At 47.7% G+C, this 19,774-nt stretch overlaps 1 protein-coding gene across 1 annotated transcript in view; it reads left to right on the top strand.

Annotated features, from left to right (window-relative positions):
- The window catches only part of CHAT (choline O-acetyltransferase), a gene marked incomplete at both ends in the record, with an annotated part of 43,456 nt that overhangs the window by 9,625 nt on the left and 14,057 nt on the right, over positions 1 to 19,774 (top strand). Inside the window, 3 exons of the mRNA XM_080694799.1 lie at positions 801 to 978; positions 17,506 to 17,675; positions 19,143 to 19,243. Coding sequence (XP_080550925.1) covers positions 801 to 978; positions 17,506 to 17,675; positions 19,143 to 19,243 — 449 coding nt within the window. The remainder of the gene's footprint in view (positions 1 to 800; positions 979 to 17,505; positions 17,676 to 19,142; positions 19,244 to 19,774) is intronic.

Consider the following 19,774-nt stretch of genomic DNA (forward strand, 5'->3'; position numbering starts at 1 on the left):
CCCCATACCTCTATCTGGAGTTAGAACATTCTAGTTCATTCCACGCTGGATTACTGTACTACATTTTACCTACACACCCCCCTCCTGAGGAACAGTGAGGCTTTTTCTACCATTTTGCTAGTACAAAAAGGCTAATACACACACTCCTACATATGTATTCAGTGTACATGGTATATATTCCTAGGTCATAGGCTAAACTCCACATATTTATAAGTGCAATCACTTCCGGGAGCAATGGTGCACACCTGGGATCCCAGACTCAGGAGGCTGAGCCAGGAGGATTGTGGGTTCAAGACCAGCCTGGGCAACTTAGTGAGATTCTACCTCAGAATAAAAAGTAAAAAAGTAAAAAGGGATGAGAGTGTGTCTAAGAGATGAAGCACCCCTGGATTCAATACCCAGTGCCTGCTCCCTCTCTCTTGCTCTTACACACACACACACACACACACACACACACACACACACAGAGGCAACTGCTGAGTCACAGTATGTGCACGTGTAGTTTCGATAGACACTGCTCACAGTAGTGCTTGTGCCATTTTGTACCCCATTTCCAGCTATCAGAATGGTTTTACATGGACTAAGAACCTCAAAAGCAAGTTTACTTTTGGCTGAGTTTAATCTGGCCTTATTCGATGGGGACCCGCTTGGAGTCCAGCACAGTCAGGAGCACTGGGCTGTTCCCCTATCCCTGCTACTTGGGGAACCTTGGGTCTGAGCACCCCCATCCAGGGCGTGCCATGAGGCTTAGCGCAGGCCTGGTGCCTGGGAGTGACGTGTCTGACCTGTTTCCCCCACAGTTCTTTGTCTTGGACGTTGTCATTAATTTCCGCCGTCTCAGTGAGGGGGATCTGTTCACTCAGTTGAGAAAGATAGTCAGAATGGCATCCAACGAGGATGAACGCTTGCCTCCAATCGGCCTGCTGACGTCAGACGGGAGGAGCGAGTGGGCAGAGGCCAGGACAGTCCTCGTGAAAGGTTAGCCGCAGTGCCTGGCACGTCCCGGCTCATCTCATCCTCATGACCATCCTCCTCCAGGGTCGGGCACCATGGCCTCATCCCCATTAGCCACGGCGGGGGAGATCAGGACTCCTTCCACCTCGGATGGAAGCCAGGTACCTTGACACCAAAAGCACCTGCTGTACCCTCATGCTTATTTGGGGTGGGGTCTCACTTTTTCTCCAGTGCTGAGTATCAAGCCCAAAGCCCTGAGCAAGCCCTGCAAGCACTGTGCCACTGAGCTAAACCCCAACTCCTTCTGGGCCCCATCTCTTTTTTTAAAAATATCCTTTATTGGCACATTATAATTATACATTATGTTGAGGTTTAGTGCAATAGAAACATACATGCACTCAGCAACTGGTATGTTTTCCTTCAGAATCCACCTCATTCCCTCCTTTTCCCCATTCATGATATTGAAATTGGTATGTATTCATGGAGCTGGGGAGGAAGCTCAGTGGTAGAGCACTTGCTTAGCGTGCATGAGGCCATGGGGTTCAATTCTCAGTTACACACACACACACACGCACACGCACATGCACACAAATTGGTACTGATAACTTCACATGTATACATAGGGTTGCTTGAACTGTTTCCTTCGTGGAGTTTATCTAATCCCATCCCTTTCTCCCTCCCAAAGTCCCCTTCCATTATTCTACTGGTCTATCTCTTCATTTATCTGAAGTCCCTTTTATTTCCCAGTTTCCCTCTAGTTTCCACAAATGAGAGAAAACACACAACCTTTCAGAGACTGGCTAATCTCACTTAACACAATATTCTCTAGTTCCATCCATGTTTCTGCAAATGACACCATTTTGTTCTTTAAGGCTGAGTAAAATGCCATTGTGTATATATACTACAGTTTTGTTAACTGTTCACCTATTGACAGATACCTACACTGGTTCCACAGTTTGGCTGTTGTGAATTGTGCTACTATAAACACGAGCACACTTGCAGCAATATAGTATTCTGTCTGTATTCTTTTGGAAAGATACCGAGGGATGTTATAGCTGTATCATAGGGTGCTTCCACTCCCAGGGTTTTGAGGAACCTCCACACTGATCTCCATAGTGGTGGCAGTCATTTACAATCCAACCAACAGTAGATAAGAGTTTTTATTTCCCCACATCCTTGCCAGCATTTACTATTGTTTGTGTCTTAATAATTGTCATTCTAACTGGAGTTATTGGAATCTCGGTGTGGTTTTGATTTGCATTTCCCTGATTGCTAATAATGCTGGACAGTTTTTGCATATTCATTGGCCATTTGTAGTTTTTCCTTTGGGAAGTGTCTATTTACTTCAATTACCCACTTTTTGATTGGGAAAGCTCTCTGAGGGAAGCTTGGCATTTGTTTGGCTAGTGCTGAACCTCTGTTTTCCTGCTGTAGTCTATGGACCAAGATAACATGTCCTGTCGAGTTTAATGTCTGAGTCAGCTGTGTCAGTCAGGATAGCAGCCTGATCGCATCTGTTAAATAAAAGAATGAAGAGTTATGAAGGATGCCAGGCCCCAGACTCACTTCCCAATTGTCAGCCAATTAGTCTTTTATCCAGTTATTGGGCGCCTGTTGAATGCTTGGTCCTAAACAGAGCGCTGCAGGAGCCAGGGGGATGTGTGAGCTGACTCGCTGCTCAAGGGCCACATTGGGGAATTAATAAGTTAGCATTTGCAAGTGACTTAATTCCTTCGGGAGACTGGAGAATCTCACTCCTCTCCCCTCCAGGGACAGAGACAGGCATCAAAATAATCGCCTCTGCTTGCAGCCTGGTTTCCACTTTATTAGCAGACCAGACCCGAGAAGACTGACCAGGATTGCCTTGGGGTCAGAGCGTTTGGGCTGATCTAAATGAAATTAATTTGTTAATGGTACTTGATCTGGCTTTCTGAATGGAAGTGCTGCTTCAGAGAGAAGTTGCAGAAAGGAGGGGACATGTGCTCCTCCCCTTGGGCAGAGATTAATCCAGTTAGCACCTGCTGACTGTGTTAGCCCCCATTGCAAGAACTACATCCTCCTGAGGAGAGGGACCGCCTTCCTTCCCTGGCCAATGAAGGGGAAATGGGAGACCACTTAGGAACTGATTTCTGTTTCCAAGTGAAAGAGCATGACAGCATGGGTTGAGAGTGAAGATGGAAAGATGTGCTTAAGTCTAGATGTATCTCAAGGCAGAAACATTGGAAAGATAAAAGGAAACCAAAGAGATTCCTGTATTTTCTACGTCACAGAGGAGATGGTGGTACCATTTACAGAGACGGGAAGCAACGTGGGAAGAGGGCATAAAGATCCTTTCGGTCAGGTGTGGCATGCCTGTGATCTCAGTACTTGGGAGGCTGAGATCAGAGAATCGCAAATTCAAGGCCTGCCTCAGCAACTTAGCGAGAATCTCAGCACCTTAGTAAGACCCTGTTTCAAAATAAAAATAAAAAGGGCTTGAGATGTAGGTAAAATGCCTCTGGGATCAATCCCCCATACCACCCAAAAGAGGTAAAGCTCAGTGGCACAGTGCCTTGGGGTCGATCCTTGGTGTGGGGATGGGGGAGGATCCTGTCAGAGCGTGTTTGATTTGAGATGCTTTGAGTCATCTAAGTGGAGATGTCAGGTTAGATGGATGTGTCTGGAGCCCAAGGGAGAGGTCAGTACACAGATATAAATTTGAAAGCCATCGGCATCTAAATGATGTTTAAAGTCATGGACCAGGATGAGATCATCTAGAAATAGAAGAACAAGGTTTCAGGGGTCGAGCAGAGAAAGAGGGAAAGGGAGTAGAAAACAGCAGCTCAAGAAGTAAAGGGAAAGCGGGAAATGAGTCACAGATGGGGAGGGAAGAGGAAGATGGCCAGCCACATGAGATGCGATGTGTCGGGAGCTCCAAAAGGCACAGCGCAGAGGAGACGCGGAGCTTGGCAACCTTGACATCGCCAGTGAGCCTGACAAGCGTCTGGCTGGAGGAACAGGAAGAATGAATGATTTGGTGGAAGTGGGAATGGTCCAGTGGCAGAAAAAGACTGTTGGTGAGGCCGTCAGTGAGGAAGAACAGTGACTATGTTTGGACATTAAAAGGAGCAGAAAAGCCAGGCTCGGTGGCGTACACCTATAATCCCAGTACTTGTATTCTGGTCAGCATCCTCGTAGCTAGAATATAAAAGTGACCCTGTAACTTAGAAGAAAGAGGAATTTTTTTACGTTTTCAGTTTCAGTCCATGAGAGGTTGGGGACCACAGATCTCAGGGCATGATGGCAGGAGGTGGAGAGAGGAAGGGCTCATGGGCTGTGCTCACATCATGGAGGTCTGAAACAAGAGAGAGGGAAGGAGGGAGGGAGCGAGAGAGAAAGAGGGAGAGAGGGGGAAAGAGGGAGAGGGAGTAGGGGGAGAGAAGGAGAGAGAGAGGGAGAGGGGGAGAGAGAATGCAGTGGGAGGAGGAACTATTTCTGTAATCTTCAAGGCCCCTCCCCCAGGGACCCACCCCTCCCAGCCACATCTTTCGGACCTATCAGGTACCCCCCAGGTAAATCCGTTGCAATGAATTTATCCACTGCTGGGATTCCAACCCTCAAGACAATTATAGCAACCCTGAATATTAATAAGTGAGCTATTTAGAGGATATTTAAAAAATATATCTTAACTATAACAATTTGGGGGACTGAGACAGGAGGATCACAAGTTTAAGGCCAACACAAAGAAATTTAGCAAGACCCTATTACACACACACACACACACACACACACACACACACACACACCAGGAAAAAATGGAGAGTTTTCCTGAAGAGACTGAGGATTAAGGGAAGTGTTTCTAGCAGGATGGGTGAGTTCATGGCTGGTAGACCAGTGCCAAGAAGGGATTCAAGAAGAGGATTGTGGATGGGGATGGTGGAGATGGATGGAAGGGTGGGATGCTTTCAGAGGAAAAAAAAAATGGGACTTGTTAGAGCAAATGCCAAGAAGAAACAGGCCAGACAAGGATTAAGGAACAACATTTTATTCCAGTATCTACCAGGAGTCTGGCTGGGACAAAGATGGTGTTGGCCCAAAGGACAGGGTGGAGTGCTATCTAAAGTGACCTGCAAAGCCCATGTAGGTCTGCAAAGCTTGAAGATGGGTTTGTGATCTCAGAAGGAATTCAGTTTCAGTGAAACCAGGTGAGGTCAGCTTGCCTTGGCTGTTAGATTATCTCTCACACAGCAAGGCCCCTGGGAAAAGCAGACAAGGAAGTAGCAAAGGAAGGCAACTGCCCTGTCTCAGAGGAGGGGAGAAACTTCCTGCAACCAGTTATTGTGGCCGGGCTTCACTGTAGCGGGTTATATTGTCCTAACAGGCCTCCGAGAATAAGAGGCCTTTGTTGGAGCAGGGTACAGTGGTACACACCTGCAATCCTAGTACTTGGGAGGCTGAGATAGGAGGATAGCAGGTTTTAGGCCAGCCTTAGCAATGTTGTGAGACCCAAGTTTCAGAAAAAAAAAAAAAAATGGAGCTGGGCATGGTGGCGCATGCTTGTAATCCCAATATTTGGGAGGCTGAAACAGGAGGATCATGGTTCAAGGACAGCCTCAGCTACTTAGTGAGAGCCTTTGAAACTCTGTTTCAAAATAAAGAATAAAAAAACAGGGTTAGGAGTGTAGCTAGGAGGTAGAATGCCCCTGGGTTCCATCCCCAGTACCTAAAAAAATAAAAATAAATGAAATAGGGCTGGGGGTATAGCTGAGAGATAGAATGCTTCGGGATTTGAGAGAGAGAGAGAGAGAGAGAGAGAGAGAGAGAGATTGATTTACTTTTGTTGAATTACCTTCCAGACCACAGCTGTGTTAGGGCTTATGTGGAGGCTCCTACTCAACAGGTTAGGAGCTAAGCAGGTAGGGCTGAAATTTTGAAGACAAAAGCAGAAGACAAAGAGCTTCCATGCTTCCAGAACTGGAAAGAAGTGTGGTAGGTAATACAAAAAACCACCCTGTATCCCCAATTTTATTGTGCTATGCAAAAAGTGGAAAGCGAAGGCCAGAGAGCTAGTGACCAGGGAGATCTTAGAGAGGAAAGGTGTGTGGATGAGGAACGCAGGGGAAGCAGCCCGCACCCTGGAGTTCCTAAGGTTAGGAAGGGTTAGGCCAGCACCCGGCGAGCAAAGGCCGTCCAGACCCGGGTCCCTGGCCACTGCCTTTGACCCACACAGCAGTGCACGTTCAACAGGTGCCAATTTCCAAGTTGACTAGATTTTTCCAGAGAGGCTATGAGCCTTGGGCAAAGCATCCCCAGAGTGTTTCCCTAAATCTAATAAGAGCTACTACTTAGCCAGTGCTCTTGGGGCACCAGGCAGCAGGCCATCTGCTTAGCACCATGCCCGTGGCTCTTCCATGGGACAGGCTGCCATCTCCCTGCCTCCGACCCAGAAGCCCGGGCCACAGGAGAGCAACAGGGCGGGCCCTCGCCCTGGTCCACTTGTCCAAAAAGGCCTCGGAGCTTCTGTTGGGAGGGAGGCGTGGCCTCAGGCCCTCCCCAGGGAAAGAAATCACACTATCTCAAGAGTGCAAGAGGTATTCATAGGCCAATTAAATCAGAGGCTGTTGCTGCTAATGTGTAATTGGTTTAAAGCCAGCAGACTTGCTTCCTCTGGATGACAATATTTAAACAGCAAAATGCCCCATCCCGAGGAGCTCTTGTAAAGCATGACCAGGGCCTCCGCAGCTGGGCTGCCTTCTGCCTCTTTCTTCCTGGAAAGCAGTGGCTCATCTCTAATTGGCTGCTGGGGATAAATGTTTACGGGACTGTGTAAATGAAGAGCGCCTGCCTGTGAGGTCTGTTCGCAGAATCTCCATGCAGCGCCCAGGAAAGCCAGCTCTTCCAGCTGGCCATCCTTTTCCTACAAATTGACAAGCACTGTAGTCTTCCAGACTCAGGGCCGAATGTCTAATTAAATTTCCAGACCAGGATAACGGTGTTAGCTTCTCCTGGGTTCAGGAAGGCCACAGTTTTGAGGCGTGGCTCTGTGGGGATGGAGGACCTGAGAGGATGTGCAGGTGCCTTCTGAGGACTCAAGCTCATCTTCAGAATCCCATCCCCACCTGCTAGACATGGCAGAACTCAGACCAGGATAAGGATGGGGGAGGTACCCCCCTGTAAGGACAGAATGATGCTCACCCCATGGGAGACGAAGCCACTCTCTCTGTTCAGAGGGGATGAAATCACCTCCCAAGGCATAACAAAGGCTTGTGGTAACAAAGAACAGAAAATACAAGGAATCGGGCCATGCACAGGGAAGAGCTTTCGTGCAAGCAGCCGCAGATGCTAATATAGAGGCACAGTCAAACCTAAGCTACATGCGAAGTCATTAGGGTACTTTACAAAATCGATTCCCCAGCAAAGCATGCTGGTGTAACGTCTGTAGTTGGGAGGCTGAGATAGAAGAATTACAAGTTTGAGACCAGCCTCAGCAACTTAGAGAAACCCTTAGCAACCAAGGTCTCAGCGAAACCCTGTTTCAAAATTAAAAAAAAAAAGATGGGTGTGTAGCTAGAAGGTAGAATGCCTCTGAATTCTATTATCTCCAGTAATGCAAATAAATAAACAAACAAACAAATAAATAAATAAATAAATTTCCTGGGCCACATTCTTGTCCCACTGGAGAATCACAGACTCTGTCCTGCTTTTAAAGGAATGATCTGGTGATTCTGAGGTAGCCAGTCACCTGCAGCCTGCAGCTGCTCTCTAAGATGAAGTCTGCTCCCTTGACAGGACGGGGATGGGGTTCCCGTTCCCCAAGACCCTGCCTGACATGCTCCTTTGCTTTTAGCCTACACACCTTAGTGTGTGGCCCCCCAGGAGGCACAGGTGTTGGCTGTGGATTGGCTGCCATGACAGAGGGGGTTGAACTGGCAGCAAGTGGCCTGGCCCGCATGGGCTGTGTCATCCTGATGGTCCCTGGGTCTCTGTGAGCTTCATTCACCTCCTCAGTCGGGGTAAAGAGCAGGCTGGGTAGCTCACAGAATGGGGCTGTTGACCACACGAGCACTCAGGGACACTTTGTTTGAGCATAGTCACTGTGGGCCAGCCCTCCACAGGGAGGAGAGGAGGCTGGAGTGGCTGAGGCCCCCTGCTGGACAGCCACAACCTGAGCTTTGGACCAGGGTCCAGGGAGGGAGGAGGGGACCTCTGGGTTTCAGTTGAGAGTCTGGACCTATGATGCCTGAAGCAGCTCAGCCCGTCCTCAGGTTGTGATCTAGATACTGCTATGGGCCCGCGAGAGCCCAGTGTGGTGGCGCACACCTGTAATCCCAACACTTGGAATGCTGAGAAAGGAGGATCACAGGTTTAAGACCAGCCTCAGCAATTTAGAATGGCCTTCAGCAATCTAGCAAGATCCTGTTTCAAGATAAAAAACAAAACAGACCTGAAGATGTAGATCAGTAGTAGAACACCCCTGGATTCAATCCCCAGTACCAAATAACAACAACAAAAGAAGCCCAGTCCTAAGGTCAGTCCCTGTTTCAAAATAAGAAATAAAATGACTGGAGGTAGACCCTCTTATCTGAGCCTCCAAGGTACTGGGATTAAAATGCCCCTGGGTTCAATTCCTAGTTACCAAACAAACAACAGAAGTGGGGACTGGAATAAGGATGCCCTTTACCACCACACTCCACAGGGGTCGGAGCTGAAGGAGAGCGCAGGCCCAGCACCCAGGGTCTGGGGATCTTGATGACAAAGATAAGCCCCACCCCGCTGCCTGGCCCCCAGCTGCATGCATTCCCCAAGTGCACGCTGTCCTCCTCCTCCTTCCAGCCCCTTCATGGTGCCAGCCTTCAGACAGGCCAGTTCTGGGCATGGCTAACCTCTCCTGTTCTCCTTCAGCTGCCACCCGTGTGCAGAGTAGTGCACCCCGAGGGTCCTTGCAGCGCTCTCACAGGACAGCACAGTTTGCCTTCACACTCAGGTACCCAGGGCCAAGTAGAGTTGAGGGTGCCCTCCTCCCTGTTTCCACTTCTATTTTGTTTGTGTTGGTGTTTGGTACTCAGGATTGAACCCAGGAGCATTCTAATCTCAGTGCTTGGAAATCTGAGATAGGAGGATACACCCCCGGCCCTTTTCGTTTTTATATTTTTTTAAATTTTGAAACAGGGTCTCACCAAGTTGCTGAAGCTGGCCTCAAACCAGCATCCTCCTGTCTCAGACTCCCAAGTAGTAGGATTACAGACATGAGCCACCACACCCAGCCCTTTCTATTTTTTTATTTTGAAATAGGGTATTGCTAAGTTGCTGAGGACCTCGTTAAGTTGCTAAGGCTGACCTCTGAACCTTCCCTCCTGTCTCAGCCTCCCAAGTACTGGGATTATAGGCACATGCCACTCTACTCAGATCTATTTCCATCTTCTTAACAGACTGTTCCAACAAGTAAACATTTTTAATTTTGTTAAGGTCCAATTTATCAATTCTTTTTTTATGGACTATGCTTTTGGCATCCAGGCTAAATAAAATTCTTGCTTAAGCCAAGATGCCAGAGCTCTTACTCTGTACTTTTTTTTCCCCCTAAAGTGTTATAGTGTTACATTACACATTTAGGTCAGCAATCCATTTTGAGTTAATTTTTTGTATGTGATGATGTTTACATCAAGTTTTTCTTTTCTTTGCCTATGGATGTCCAATTGCTGCAGCACCACTGTTGACATGGCTGTCTCCCCCTACTGAGTGGTCTTGCCCCGTAGTCTCTATTGGCAGGGTGCATCCATATGCGTCTATTTTTGGGTTCTCTATTCTGTTTCACTGATCTATGTATTTATCCCTCTGCCAATATCACACATTCTTGATAAAGTAGGTATATAATTAGTCTTGAATTTGGATATACTGATCCCTCCAACTTTATTATTTTTCAAATTTGCCTTAGCTATTCTCATTTCTTTGCCTTTTTGTACAGATTTTAGAATAATGCTGTTTTTATCTACAAAAGAAAATCTTGCTGGGATTTTGATGAAAACTCTGCTAAACCTATATATTAGTTTGAAGAAAATTGACATCTTCACTAGGTTGAGCTTTCAAAGAATGATCATGGAATATATCTCCATGTGCTTGGATCTTAGATTTCTTTCATTAGTGTTTTGTACTTTTGGTATACAAGTTCTCCGTGTTTTTTTGTTTGGTTCATGTCAAAGTACTTAATTTCTTTTGAATTAATATAGTTGGAATTGTATGTTTAATTTTGGCGTCCAAGTGTTTGTCTCTGGCATACAGAAATATAAGTGACTTCTGTATATTGATCTTGTATCTTATGGCCTTGCCAAATTCATTTATTAATTGTAGGAAGGTCTTTTTGTTGTTTGTTTTTTATATTCTTTAAGGATTTTTATATGAATAATCATATTGCATGAAAATAGGGACAGTTTTATTTTTTCCCTTTCTAATCTGTAAATATTTTTCTATTTCCTTTTCTTGCCTTATTGCACTGGCCAGAATTTCCAATACCATGCTGAATTGTGGTGGTGAGAGTGGATATTCTTGTTCCTGATTTAAAGGGGAAAGAATTCAGCCTTTACATATGGTATTAGCTATAGAGCTATAGATGCTGTTTATGATGCCAAGGAATTTTTCTTCTAAGTTTCCTAAAAGATTTTATCATGAATGGATGTTTAATTTCACCAGATGCCTTTTCTGTATTAATTGACGTGATGAAGTGATTTTTCTACTTTAGTTGTTAATAGAATGGCTTATATTGCTAGTTTTTCAAATTACGGAACCAGTCTGCATGCTTGAAATAAACCCAACTTGAATATGGTATATAATTATTTTTGTATATACTTAGTTTTATTTATTAATTTATTGTTCAGAATTTTTACATCTTACTCAAAAGGAAGAATTAACGCCATATAAAAATCTCTTCCAGAAAACAAGAGAGAACACTTCCATAATTTATTTTGTAAAATGATAGAACCCTGATGCCAGAATAAAGCAAACACACTACAAAAAGTAAACAAAAAATAAACCAACTATATGCCAATGCCCCTTATTAGTATAGATGTAGAAATTTTGAACAATATAGGGTCTGACTTGTTGGATGAGAGGCTCACTACTTGCTGAGCCTATCCTAGAACCTGAGATCCTGTGTCAGCCTCCCAAGTACTGAGGTTACAGGGATGCACCACCACTTCCTGCTCATGACACATGACTGTAACAACTAAAAAGAAGAATGAAAACACATTTATTTCCTCAAGGTCTTATTGTATCTGTTGTTTCTCATACTTCTTGATGTTCCAGTGTTCCCTTTTTTTTTTTAGATCATCATTTTCTTTCTTTCTTTTTTTTTTTTTGAAAATTCCTTTAGCCATTATTTTAGGATAGGTCCGCTAGTGATAAATTCCCTTAGGTTTTTGTATGTTTGTTTGTTTCCATTTTTGCTTGTTTATAGTGGTAGGGATTGAACTTGGGGCCTTGCACATGGTAAGGCAATTACTCTGCTACTGAGCTACACCCCTAGTCCTCATTATTGTTGCTGTTTGCCCAAATGAGAATTTATTTATTTATTTATTTATTTATTTATTTATTTATTTAGCTACACCTCCAACCCTATTTCATTCTATTTTCTCATGTGTGGTGCTAGGAATTAAACCCAGGGACATTCTACCTATCTCTCTAATTGCTGAAGCTAGCCTCAAACCTCCAATCCTCTTGTTTCAGCCTTCCAAGGACTGGAATTACAGGTGTGTGCCCCCAATTCTAAGTCCTATTTTATTTCATATTTTGAAACAGAGTCTTACTAAGTTGCTGAGGGCCTTGCTGAGTTGCTGAGTCTAGCCTCCAACCTGAGCTCCTCCGTCTCAGCCTTCTAAGTACTGGGATTACAGGTGTGTGCTCCCACACCCAGCTTCCCCTTTTACTTTTGAAGGATATTCTGCCTGGTTATAGAATTCTGTATTGAAAGTTATTTTCTATCAGAACTTGAAAAGTGCTATGCCACTTCCTCCTAGCTGTCATGGTTCTTACGAAGAAATCTGCTGACATTCCAATTGTTTTTCTATGGTAGATAATTATTTCTATCTCATTGCTTTCAAGATTTTTCTGTCTTTTCAGAAATTGGACTATGGCTATATTTGTGTGGATTTCTTTTAATTTGTCCTCTTTGGGGTTAATTGGTATCTTTAATTTTTAGGCTATGTCTTTTGCTAGGCTTGGGGAGTTTTTTATTTATGGTTTCCCTGTGTATTTTTCTGCTCTGCTTTCCTCTTATTTTGGGAATTTGATGATGCTAGGTCTTTTGGTTTATGGTTTCCTTAGACTCTGTCCTTTTATTTTTTTTTTCTAGTCTGTTCTCTCTTTGTTGTTCATATTGCCTCGTTTCTGTTTTTCCATCTTCAAGTTCACTGATTTTCTTCTCTGCTTCCTAAATTCTGCTGTTGAGTCTATCCACTGAGCTTCTTATATTGGTTATTTTACTTTCCATTTTTAAAATTTCGATTTGGTTCTTCTTTATATCTTTTTTCCCGAGCATTTGTATTTCTTTGTTGAAGCTTCCCGGTTCTTTTTCATTTGTTTCAAATGTGTGTGAAATTGCTTGTTGATGGATCTTTTACATTTGCTAGCATAAACGTAGATGTTGCGTAATCTATCTGTCATCTCAGTGTTGGCATCTACTGATTCTTTTTTATTCAAGTTGAGGTTTATCTAGTTCTTGGAATGATGTGTGATTTTCTATTGAGGTTGAGATGTGTTATACTCTGAGATTGGATCTCATCTAAACTTACTGTTTTAACTGGCTCACCTAATACTGCTGCTGCAAGTAAAGCTAGAGTTTCAGGCTTTTCCCTTGGGCGCTGCTGATGCCCTGCAGGAAGGTAATCCTTATTACTGCTAGGTGGGGGTTTGAGCCCCTTCCATCTTTGCAACTGATACTGCGCAGAGAGGGGTTGGTGATCTGATTACCAACTCGACTTTCCTAGGAGATCATGCTTTCTCTGGCAATCATTAGAGACCAGTGCTGGCAGAAGTCTGAGGTCCCCACTCTACTTTTATTGGCAGCCAGGAGTAGAGAATGGGTATGTTTTTGTTTTTGTTGTTGTTGTTGTTGTTTTGTTTTGTTTTGTTTTTGTACTGGGAATTAAACCCATGGGCATTCTACCTCCAACCTACACTCTCAACCATGTTTATTTTTATTTTGAAACACGGTTTCACTAGGTTGATGAGCATCTTACTGCTTGCTGAGTCTGCCCTTGAACCTTTGATCCTCCTGTCTTAACCTCCCAAGTACTGAGATTATAAGCATACAATGCACACCATGCCCGCCTGATGACAGGGGTTTGAGGTACATATGTGTGTGTGTGTTTTGGTGGGGGCGAGAGTTACAGCTTTTACTGTGACATTTGGCAGAAAAAAAAAATGGCTATTACTTAAAAGTTTTTAGGGTTTTTGTTTGTTTGTTTGTTTTTGTTGTTTTGGTTTTGGTACTAGGATTGAACCCAGGGGCATTCTACCTCCAAGCTATACTCCCAGCCCTATTTATTTATTTATTTATTTAGGCTCTGGGAATGAAACCCAGGGGACTATCTACCTCTGGGCTATACTCCCAGACTGATTTTATATTTTTATTTGGAAACAGGGTCTCACTAAGTTGCTGAGAGCCTCATGAAGTAGCTGAGGCTGGCTTCCAACCTGTGTGATCCTCCTGTCTCAGCCTCCCAGGTACCACTCCTGGCCCTATTTTATTTTTAGACAGGGTATTGCTAAGTTGCTAAGGGTTTGCTAAATTGCTGAAGCTGGCCTCAAATCTGTGATCCTCCTGTTTCAGTCCCCCAAGTGCCGTGATTATAGGTAGGTACCACCACATCTAGCTCCTAAACGTTGTATATCTCCCTAGGCTTCCTTTTTTTTTTTTTGGTGTTAGAGATTTTTGTTTTGTTTCGTTTGTTCTGTGTTTTCTATACCCACTTGAGATTTTATGTTGCTGGCTTTTTCTGTTCCAAGTGTGGGATATTTTGGGAAAAATAATACTCAGTGTTTTAATATGCGATGGTGACCATAACAAAATACCACAGAGTGGGGGGCTTAAACAACAGAGATGAAGTTCTCATGGTCTGGGGCTGGCAGAGTAGGTTTCTCCTGAGGCCTCTCCTTTGGGCTCACAAATAGCATCTTTCCCTGTGTTCTCATCTGTCTCTTTTTCTGTACACATCCTGACTGTAGTTCTGTTGGATTGGAACTCCACCCTGACGATCTCACTTAAGCACCACTTTGAAGGCTTCATCTCAAAATGCAGTTACATTGAGCCAAGTGTGGTAGCACAGGCCTGTAAACCCAGGACTTGGGAGGCTAAGATAGAAGGATTGTCAGTTTGAGGATAGCCTCAGCAACTTAGCAAGACCTTATTTCGAAATGAAAAAATAAATAAAAAGGGCTGGGGTGTAACAGAGAGAATGTCCCTGGGTTTAATTCTCAGCATCCAAAGGGGGAAAAAAAAGATCATTCCCCAGGCCATGGAATAGGGAAGAACATGGGGTGCACAATGGCAGGCTTACCTCCCAAAAAGGAAACACAGTCCTCTTGCCTGGGCAAGGAAGATGCTCAGATGGGACTGGCAAGGACCAGAAGCTCCAGCCTCTGAGGAGGAGTTGGTACTCCATCTTCCTAAACTGTGTGTGTGTGTGTGGGGGGGGGACAGACGCAGTAGAAACTTGTGCTCACTTTGCTAGAATAGATGAGAGAAGGCGAGTGTCCTGGAGAGGGGTGTGTGTGTGTGTGTGTGTGTGTGTGTGTGTGTGTGTGTGTTCCTGGGAGTCCTCTGCACCTGAGTTGGCCCACAAGTGTTCAACCTCTAGCAGTGGCCGTAGGGCTCTCCAAGGCCTCTGGCTGTCCCACAGCCTGGCAGCTGTCAGCCCCCCAACCCGCCCCGCCTCGCCCCCAGCACAGTGTCAGAGCCAGCTCCCCTTTATACTCAACTCCGTGGCAACTCAGACTCCCTGAAGAAGATTGATTGGCCGCGTTGAGCACACATGGAGGGGCTCCCGCCACCGCCCGCCTTCCCATTACATTTGCGCAACATCCCTGGTGGAGGAGTTCGGGAGTCGCTGTGCTCATTTTCTGCCTTCCATGATACACTTGTCAGCCTTTGACCGATCAGCGCTTACAGGCGGGAGTTCATTTGCAAGGCCACCTGGCTTCGCAGCCGCCAACCTGCTCCCATTCTGTTGTCTAATGAGCCGGGACCCGGTTCCTGTCGGGTGGGCTGCTCTGAGCTGCTGGGCTGGCAATGCACATGCCCGAGGACAGGCCTCAGCCAGACTCACTCCAGGCCCCTGGCAGGACAGGATCCCCTGGGGGCTTTCCAGCCTGCCGACCCCACCCCCACACTGATCTCAGGACTGTTTCTAAGAAACCTTGCTGAAGCCACATACCACACACATTCCTGAAGCTCTGCAAGCCACAGTGAACAGGGCCAAGGTGCCCAAGCTCCAGACCAGTCCTGTGGCCCTGGGCTGGCCTCTGGCCCTGGCTTCCCACACTGCTGGGCATCCTGGACTCCACTCTCCTCCGCTCAGGATCCTCCGGGACTCCTTGCTCTTGCCAGACAAGTCTGCTTTCCCGAACCCAGCATTGGAGGTCCTTGATGATCTGTCCCCAGCCTGGGCCCTGGGATTGGCTGCCTGGGATCAAACTGGCACCTCCACTTACTGGACGGTTGTCATCACTCTTCACCACAAGGGAGGTGCTGGAGGTGGCCACAGGTCAGACAATGCTCCTCAGTGCCTCGACTGCAGATGAGCAGGCTGTCAGTGGTACACAGCAGGTGGCCATCAAAGGCTGGACATCACTGTGTTCTTCAGGATCATCTACGCTGCAGCTTCTCCCTGGAGCTGAAGGCCAGGACACTCACCCACCAGATCACCTGCAAGCCTTTCCCCATGCTGTGACTCCCGCCATACTTCCCTCCCTCCCTCCCTCAGTGTCCACCTGGATGGACTTGGGCCTGGCCAAGCCTTCCCATGCTCTGACAAAGGGGCTGGGACCAGCCACCTGCAGGGGGTCTTGGGGGCAGGGTACAGAGAACCTTGCAGTGGGGAGCCTCCTCTCTATCCCATGAGGCCTGATACCCCAAAGGCAGAAGGTCCCTGCTCTCAGAGGGGCTGGGGGCCATTCTCACTAGCCAGCAGGGCTCTGCTCAGTCCCCACTCTGAGCTGGGTGCACAGATGCCAGCCCAGCCTGCCCAGACCGAGGGAAGCACAGTAAAGTCCGTTATCCACCATGGATGCTTTCCAGTGCCTGCCTTGTGTGGAGGCTCAGCCTCATCTTGGGGAGTTCACAGATGTGGGGGGGACCAGCTTTAGGGCTCCGGGGCTGCATGTGCTGGACAGCAGCAACCGCCTGGGGCCCAGAGCTGGGGGAGCAGCAGGGTCACTCTGTGCCGCAGGAGGCAGTGGGTAGAGATGGGTAGTGTAGCCCTCGGCTCAGACCAGCCCAGCTGGCAGAGCAGGCTTTCCACATCTGAATGGAGCAGGCTGCAGGGCCGGTGTGATCTGGGTGTCAGGAGTCTTCGCAGGCAGGGCCTGTGCTGGTAGAGGCTTAAGAAGCCCAGCAGGGATTTGAGGGCAGAGTAGGAGAAAGACCTGGCCTGGGAGATGGCCTGCCGATGGTGATGATGAGGGATGGGATGTGAAAGGGCATCTAGGCTGCAATTTGCTGTGAGGTCTGTGCACTGGGGCCCAGGGGCAGCAAGTGCAGGGGCAGCTGGGGCAAGCCACAGCACTCACAGTGCAGTATTGAGAAGTTTGGATTCTCCCTCTCAGGCAGCAGGAACGTTTCAGGCTGATGGGGTGAGATGGTGACGGTATCATGGTCCAGGAGCTCAAGGGAATATCTGCTGTATGGCGACCCCTCACCTCCAAACACCACGCCACCTTCCCATAAGTAGAGCACTCTGTCTCCTGCCCCTGGGCTGGGGGAGCATGGACTTCATCCCATCTCTGTGTCTAGCCCCAAGCTTGGGATTCTGGGGCAGTGTGTACCGCCCCCCACCCTCGGGTCTTCTTGTGGCTTCTTGGAATTTTTAGATTTTGGGGGGTGCTGGGGTTTGAGCCCAGGGACATTCTACCTTCAAGCTACACTTCATCCTTTTTATTATTTTTTATTTTGAAACAATTTTGCTAAATTGCTGAGTTTCTCACTACGTTGCTGAGGCTGATCTCAAACCTGCAATCCTCCTGTCTCAGTCTCCCACGAACTGGGATTATAGACCTGCACCATCGCCCTGGGCTTTATCAATCAACTGAAGTGTTTCAAAATATAGTTCAGGATATGGCTATGCACAGAAGCAGCTCAGGGGTACTCCTGAGCTGGGGGTCATTGTAGTTGGCAGAGGCAGTAACCCAGGTCACTGCGGATCACAGGTCGCTGCAACTGGAGGCCAGGACTCTGGTGAGGACCACATGGGTGGCAGAGAGGTTTCAGGACCACCACCGCCTCCTCCATGGAGCCACTGCTCCCCTGTGGGGCGTGGGGTCAGGCAGGGGCAGGACGGCACTGAGACGGCGCTTACCCACACACAGATTCTACCAACCGGGACTCGCTGGACATGATCGAGCGCTGCATCTGCCTGCTGTGCCTGGACGCACCGGGCGGAGGGGACCTCAGCGACACAGACAGGGCTCTCCAGCTCCTTCATGGCGGGGGCTGCAGCAAGAACGGGGCGAACCGCTGGTATGACAAGTCCCTGCAGGTAGGCGCCCCTCCTGCAGCCCACACATGCACCTGCCGTCACCAGTCACCAGCGGGCAGGTCCCAGCAGATGTACTGCGGCTGTCCCCTCTAGACTGGCCAGAGTGCTGCAAGAGCCTGGCTGAAACTCCCTAACCTTCCTGCAGATGTGCCTGGAGGAACTGGCAGGCACCCGGCTCCTTCCCAGTCTCCAGCCCCCCAACCAGGACACGGGGTCTGCCAGGAGAGTGTGGAGGCTCCCCAAAACCTGGGCATGGTCAGCAGGGATCATGCTCACTGTCTCAGGGTTCCGCCACTGGCCAGTACTGGCCAGGCATTCAACCCAGCTTCCTTAACCCTGGAGATATAGAGTGGCCCAGCTGTGAACATGAGATCCTCCTGCCTCAGCCTCCCAAGTACTCAAATTACAGGTGTGCACCACCAGGCCTGACTAGTCACAAGTAATCCTGACAGTATTTTTCATATACCTTTATAACCTGTGGGTCCTTCATATGCCATCTCTCTAATCCTCATCTCAGTTCTCTGAGCTTGACCTTACTGGTTCCATTTTATTTATTTATTCATTTATTTTTATTTTTATTTTTATTTTTGGTACCGGGGATTAAACCCAGGGACAGTCTACCTCTAAGCTACAACTACAGCCCTTTTTTATTTTATTCTATTTTGAGACAGGGTCTCACTAGGTTGATGAGACTTTCAATTCTTGCTGAGGCTATCCTCAAACCTGCGGTCCTCCTGTTTCAGCCTCCTAAGTACTGGGATATTAGGCATACATCACCACGTCCAGCTATGGGCCTGTCTAACCGAGAGCAACAGGATATCCAGAGAGTCGCAGCATCTTGTGAAAGCCGTCCACCTCCCTGGACGTGGCCTCTCAGGGTGGAGGCCTGGGGACTCAGATGCTGGCGCAATCTCTGCCTTTTGATGGATGCCTTCCCTCCATCAAAAGCTAGTTTATTTCTCCCCAGCAGCCTGCTTACAGTCCAGATCAGACTATTAGGTCTCATTCACTCGTTCAGTGCAATTATGCAGCACCTATTCTGGGGTAAACACTGATCTAGATCCTGGGAATAAACTTCACTGTGGCCCAAACAAGCAGAGTCCATCAGGTAAATGGTGTGAGAAAGGATATCTGTCTGCAACGGGCACAGTGAAGGGGAAAGGGGGCTGAGAGGAGCCCAGGGCCTTGCCCCAGGGTAGCGCACAGAGACTTGGTGTGAGCTGACAATCCCAGGGACTGGGCTCTCCTATTCTGTGGGCGTCTTTGTGGGAAGGAGCTGGCTGGGTGCAGAGCCCGCGTGAGACCTCACGTTCTCAGGCTAGGGCCATCAGCAGCTGCAGGAAAGAATGTGTCTTTGGAGGAGAGGCACCCCGAAAGATGGTGGCCGGGGGTGGGGGGACTTGTTGCCAAGGGGCCGTGGGAGTGCAGACCTCCAGGCTGGGCTCAGCTCCCTGTACCCCATTGCAGTTTGTGGTGGGCAGAGACGGCACCTGTGGCGTGGTGTGTGAGCACTCCCCATTCGACGGCATCGTCCTGGTACAGTGCACGGAGCACCTGCTCAGGCACATGTGAGTCTGGGGCGGAGGGGAGGAAGACCCCGTGGGCAGGAAAGAGGGTGGCCCTCTGGAAAGCACCTAGTTAACAGTGGGAAGCATCTTAACTGCAGCCCCTGGCACTTTCTGGGCCATGGAGGGACGTTGCCAAGTGGGTAAAACATTTAGGAATGTCTGAGAGAGAGAGAGAGAGAGAGAGAGAGAGAGAGAGAGAGAGAGAGAGAGGCAGGGCATAGAATTTGCTGGAACTTCTGCTTTGATCCCAGAAAGGCCAGATCAATAACCAGTGTGTGTCCTGAGTCAGGGCTGGGTCAGCAGTGACCCAGGACCCAGGACAGTCTCTGAGCTCCACCTCCTCTGTCCAGTATGCCCCCCCCCACTTCTCTGTTCTCTCTTTCCCCCGTCACAATCTTGCTTGTTCTCCTCTAGCACCCTCCACATCTAAATTCTTAATCTCTCCCACAAAACTGTCTGGGATGGCTGAACCCTAAGCTGGCTTTGAAAACAGGGTACCGTGGTTTGCTCCCCGATTCCTCCCTAAACCTT

The sequence above is a fragment of the Muscardinus avellanarius genome (genome assembly GCF_963383645.1).
Source record: "Muscardinus avellanarius genome assembly, chromosome: 4".
NCBI classification, from domain to species: Eukaryota; Metazoa; Chordata; class Mammalia; order Rodentia; family Gliridae; genus Muscardinus; species Muscardinus avellanarius.